Source organism: Periplaneta americana, chromosome 2 (genome assembly GCF_040183065.1).
Source record: "Periplaneta americana isolate PAMFEO1 chromosome 2, P.americana_PAMFEO1_priV1, whole genome shotgun sequence".
Classification (NCBI taxonomy): Eukaryota; Metazoa; Arthropoda; class Insecta; order Blattodea; family Blattidae; genus Periplaneta; species Periplaneta americana.
Window position 1 is genome coordinate 217,669,480 of NC_091118.1, and position 6,064 is coordinate 217,675,543.

General features: G+C 39.4%; 1 protein-coding gene across 1 annotated transcript in view; it reads left to right on the forward strand.

Moving 5' to 3' along the window:
• Positions 1-3,651, forward strand: part of LOC138695135 (protein rolling stone-like) — a 152,317-nt gene extending 148,666 nt beyond the window's left edge. Inside the window, exons 4-5 of the mRNA XM_069819562.1 lie at positions 1,335-1,457; positions 2,374-3,651. Of these exons, the coding sequence (XP_069675663.1) occupies positions 1,335-1,457; positions 2,374-2,747 (497 nt within the window). The 3' untranslated portion in view covers positions 2,748-3,651. The remainder of the gene's footprint in view (positions 1-1,334; positions 1,458-2,373) is intronic.
• The last annotated feature ends 2,413 nt before the right edge of the window (positions 3,652-6,064 follow it).

Below are 6,064 nucleotides of genomic sequence, written 5' to 3' on the forward strand. Positions count from 1 at the left end.
TGAAATTATTCAAACCTGCTTTACAGGGAGCTACTACCTGAAAGCTAGATTTGTATAATCTGTCAGAACTGTTACCAGTAATCATTCTCACACTTGTAGGCATGCATTGTAGCTGTGAGGTATTGTATGTACAAAGAGTTCAATCAATAAGCCTAGCATTTCAATCCTTCAGGATCGCTTGTGCTGCTGCTGGTGGGGTAAGGTGACACGATTGGATGCATGTCACTCAGTTCACAGCAACCGTAGTCTGATTGCAACACACTACCTCGAATTAACTCTTGACAACATATGTAAAACATGGCACAATTAAAGCAGCTCTTAAACGACTTATTTCTCTCTGTCAGCTTCGATATGAGCTGATGTCAGAGAATGTGCTAACACTGACATGAGCACACTCATCTCCATTACAGGTATGGTATAGAGTCAGTCACAACACTGTCTATGGACTATGTAACAAAAACATCACAGCTGAAGAAATAAAATCTCTATATGTTATTTGATGCAGTAATGTATATATATGTTGTAGGATTCACTGAAGACCACGCAAGTATGCCCGTCGTCTACAAGGTGTACTGGCTGCTACACACCCTCGCTGTGGTCATTGCATTTGTTTACATGTTGTTGTAGGATTCACTGAAGACCACGCAAGTATGCCCGTCGTCTACAAGGTGTACTGGCTGCTACACACCCTCGCTGTGGTTATTGCATTTGTTTACATGTTGTTGTAGGATTCACTGAAGACCACGCAAGTATGCCCGTCGTCTACAAGGTGTACTGGCTGCTACACACCCTCGCTGTGGTCATTGCATTTGTTTACATGTTGTTGTAGAATTCACTGAAGACCACGCAAGTATGCCCATCGTCTACAAGGTGTACTGGCTGCTACACACCCTCGCTGTGGTCATTGCATTTGTTTACATGTTGTTGTAGAATTCACTGAAGACCACGCAAGTATGCCCATCGTCTACAAGGTGTACTGGCTGCTACACACCCTCGCTGTGGTCATTGCATTTGTTTACATGTTGTTGTAGGATTCACTGAAGACCACGCAAGTATGCCCGTCGTCTACAAGGTGTACTGGCTGCTACACACCCTCGCTGTGGTTATTGCATTTGTTTACATGTTGTTGTAGGATTCACTGAAGACCACGCAAGTATGCCCGTCGTCTACAAGGTGTACTGGCTGCTACACACCCTCGCTGTGGTCATTGCATTTGTTTACATGTTGTTGTAGAATTCACTGAAGACCACGCAAGTATGCCCATCGTCTACAAGGTGTACTGGCTGCTACACACCCTCGCTGTGGTCATTGCATTTGTTTACATGTTGTTGTAGGATTCACTGAAGACCACGCAAGTATGCCCGTCGTCTACAAGGTGTACTGGCTGCTGCACACCCTCGCTGTGGTCATTGCATTTGGCATCACTGGTTCTTACTTTGTGGTGGACTATGACCCTGGTGAGTATTGATTGATAAGTTGGCCCTTATGTATACGTGACAAGTGGACATTCCACAGAATTACATTATGACAATTTTCGTGTTAATAAAAGAAGGTACAGTTTGCTACTCTGCAAAACATATCCACCACCAGTGGGGCCAACTTATATGGGCGCATGGGGCCCGATCCCACCCAACAATTCATCATGTTATTATTGTTGTCATTATTATTTATGAGATTTATTTATTTTAACTTATAACTCAGCCCACCCAATTCTTTCCAAAAGTTGGCGCCACTGTCCACCACAATAATAACTAAAGCAGTAAGTATAAGATTTAACATTTTGTCAATTGAGTAGTATTTCACAAGGAAATGAGATGCTTCTGGGATCACCGACTTTCATGATTATGTTTCAGCTGCAAATTAATAAAGTCCAACAAGTTAGCAAAAGATGCTAATCAACTTGGTTGAATAATGCAAGTTTCACAATGTAATGGTAGCTCTTATGTCCTTGTTACTGTGAGATGTTTGCTGTTCCTCAAAATTAGTTGAGATAAGAGATCAGGAGATGTATGCATTATGTATAATCATAGAGCGAAAAAAGTTTATTAACTTCCACCTGTCATATCATCCTACAATATTGAGAAAAAGTATCATGTGTATAAATAGGAGTCTTTGCTTACATTTATGCTGGATGTGTCACTCAATCCAATGCTTACTCCTGAACGACGGACTGTGACAGATCTTTACCATTTGGGCGATGTTTTAGCCTACCTATCTGCCAGTCTTTGATTTGCTAACTCACATTGTTTCCTTCTACTGTGCCAGTTTTATAATGAACTGTGTCTATGTGACTTATAAATAATCTCTCCTACTCAAACCCAGCTTCATTAACCTACATAAACTGTGTTGAGTGCTCAACATGTGCTGTTGCAGCGGTGCACACACTGAGCTCGCTCAACCTGCTGATGCACGCCTTCAACTCCGTGCTCATGGTGCTGGATCTGCTGGTAGTCGACCACCCCTTCAGGCTCTTCCACTTCTGCTGGTCCCTCCTCTTCATCGTCGTCTACTTCGTCTTCACTGTGGTGTACCACTTCTCCGGTGGAACAGGCAAGCACAACATGCCGTTCATCTACCCGGCTCTCAACTGGGCCAAGCCTGCAGCCACTGTTCCCATCGCCATTCTCGGCACACTATCAGTCTTTGTGTCGCACGTGTGCACGTGGCTTGTCGTGCTCGCACGCAGGAGGATCGCACAGGCACGACTGGGCTCCAGCATCCGGCCCAGCGGTGACATCACATCTTGATGGCAGAAATAGTGTTAGACTCAAATTATAGAACAATGTAAGAAACAGCATCATTTCTTACATATATGACATGATTGAAAAGTACCTTGTATCAGATCTTATGAATATGAAGTAAAACTGCAAAATGAATTATATAAATTTCAATGATGTCATAAAGCACTCGAAATCAGAACGAGAAAATGAAATGTTCTAGTAACAGCTACATCAATGCATAATAAGAAGAAACATTTAAGTGTACAAGTGAAATCAATCAACTTACTATTCACCAGGCACTACAAATTTCCAAAAATAAATTAAAACAAATTGAAAAGACCATAATTTACAAATGAACCACTATAATCCAATCCAACCCAACCTAACCTAACCTACATCCCAGTAAGCAGAAAGGACTTTTACAGGTTCACTTCTTGAAGAAAAATGACGACAATGCAATATTTTCGTCATTCACAATGATTGTACTGAGAAGTATATTTTTACAATCATGTGCTGAACACGTCTTCAACTATCTGTAAGTAGTTCCAAAACTACGGATAAATCATATCTCAACACGCAGTTAAAAAGTCATAAGGCTGAATTCTCGTAGCACTGACCTCTGCTGGGAGAAATATTCGTAAACTTTAACTCCAGTAGAGAGGAATAAATTCCTACTTTTTAGTATTTCCTTTGAGGTTCACAACAAAAAGAATCCCATGCCTCCCACGGCTTCAGGTATCATTTACTGCCAAACATTTTACTTCAATTATGGAGAGAAGAATACACAGTACAAATTTATTCTAATTCTACTAATTATCTAATCAATTTGCTCTCAGACATTTTGGATTATAATTGATAGAACCACGTGTAATACCTGACTTTATTTCGATTTAAATATTGTACATTCATTTATGCACGATTCAATAATTTTCAGTTGCACCGCATGGATATTTAGATATGTTGAAATTATAGGTTAAGTTTACTGTCCCAGTTGCCCCTTTGTCTAAATTTAGTTGTCTCCAACACCCTGCCATTCATATGGAAATTATAGGTTATGTTTACTATATTTAACTTATATTCCTAAATTCGCAATTATACATTATAATTAAGCAAAATGTCATGTATGATATCCCACACATTCAATTTGTCTGTATTTTAATACTACAATTGAGTAATGAATTATTGTATTTATATACTACCTAAGAGACGAAGTAACACAATCATACGTACACTAATTTCATAGGAGTGGTATGATAAATTTTTTGCCTAAAATTAAGGAAGGTAGATGTGCTAAATTAAAATCGCAATATAAATTCTTTTTTATTAAACCTCGAAATAGCTTCCATTCTAAACTTGAAAAGTTGACGCGAACAGATTATGTTAACATGTAAAATTCTCTTCACATTAAAATAACACAGTTTTGTAATTATTTCTGCAACATATTATGCAACAAGAAGTCAACGGAACTTATGGACACATTACACTAAATAAAACTTAGCAATGATATGCAATAAAGTTATAATATAATATTTCACTGAGCTCTATACACTGAAATAGAAAACCTGAACTTACAGTGGCACCCGTCTGGATTGTTCTGGTCTCGTTAGGGAGTTGCGCGCGCATCTAGCGAGAAGGAAGGCGCGGGGAAACAGAAACACGAACCCTTGACGCTAGCCGCAGTACGGAGCAAGGGAGGGAGAAAAACTACTGTGGCTGGGCGAAGTAAGGAAGCATCGGCACACGGATCTCTCTCGAAGATTCTGTAAGCCACACGAATCGAAGATTCCAGGAGTTATGGTGTAATAAATAAAAGCGGTAGAATCAGTCTTCGGAAGTCAATCTACAAGTGAGTCTTCGAGCGAGCAAGGAAGCCAACCGTCGAGAGCATCTGGAAGACCGGGATTCGACATGCAGAGAACAGCAACTGGGAAGACCTGAGTTCGATGTGTCGTGGACCGTAGCTGGGAGGCCGGGGTTCGACATGCAGTGAACTTGAGTGAGTCCGTAACTGTGGCAGTGGCCAGGTGAGTGTAACGCATCTGGAAGACCTGGGTGAACTTGAACAGTGAGTTAGAAGAACTAGCCAAGGCGAATGAACTGTGTAGTTTTGTTCTGCATATAGTGCAATGTGAAATGTGAACTTTAATTGAAATTAGGAGTACATTGTTGTTCTTCTCAACAATACACATCGTGTCTTCTCATTGTCGTCGTGTGGAGTGCAATAACGACTATTGTGTTGCTGTGTTGAGTGGAATACCAACTGTTTTAGGGTGAATTATTAGAGGTAAAAGTCACATTGTTATCAGGTGTGTGGTGGAAAAGGTAGAAATAAAAGTTACAATATGTTACGGCCTGGTCTAGATCGAAAAGGCTGTGCTGTATTTCGCATTGTTGTGAAAAGTTGTGTAAACTGTGAAATGTTCGTTATCGGTTGTAATAACTGTAAATGGCTAAAATACAATAATGTGAATAATAATATGGGACAAGGAGACGTTTGTGGTACTATAAATTATAAGAAAAAGGGGTCAGAGTTATTCTTCTTCCGAAAGATCCTGGAAGGTGAGTTTATAAAATATAATATATACCTTATAACTAATATAAAAATGTTATGTATTTCATATTTCAATAGTGGAAGGAAGATGTTAATTTTTTCAAAAGAACACGATATCGAAAGTACAATACATTTTATCGTCTGCTAGCAACTATCTATGGATGCATATTTACTAATTATTGAGCTTCGTGACTGTATATACTAGACTGTGCCTATACTATGATATACTCCAAGTGTTCTTCTACCTTGTCCTTTTCAGCATCATACTGGAAGCACAGTCTATTAAGTTCACAGGCTAGTTCCTGTTTCTTGAAGCCCCTCCACATGATCCACACATCACTCTCAATCTTGCACTGATATTCTGTCCAATTCTTTGCAGGCCAATCTTCCAACAAATTATTTAAGCTCTATTTCCTGTCTGACCTGTGCCCAAATTAATTCTATCGGACTATACTGCAATGAAGGAAGGCAGGCAAACAGCCAACTAATCCTGTTCATTAATTTTCTCTTAATTTTTGTATGAAAGTACGTGTCTTAATAGCTTTGCTTTTGTTTCATTTTGCATTATCTATTACAATATCAGAACCTTCCTTTAAATTACATATGAACACCTTTGAAATTTGCATTCATCTGTGTGGCAGTCTTTTGGTGATCTGAATGGAAATACCCACTTGCTCTCCCACAGAAATTCTGTTTGGGCTCATCCAACATAACTAATAAGACAGCTTCCTTTGCTGATGGGAATTTTAAGTCATCCTCTCTCAAATCCTGTTAATAAATTTTTAAGTAAGAT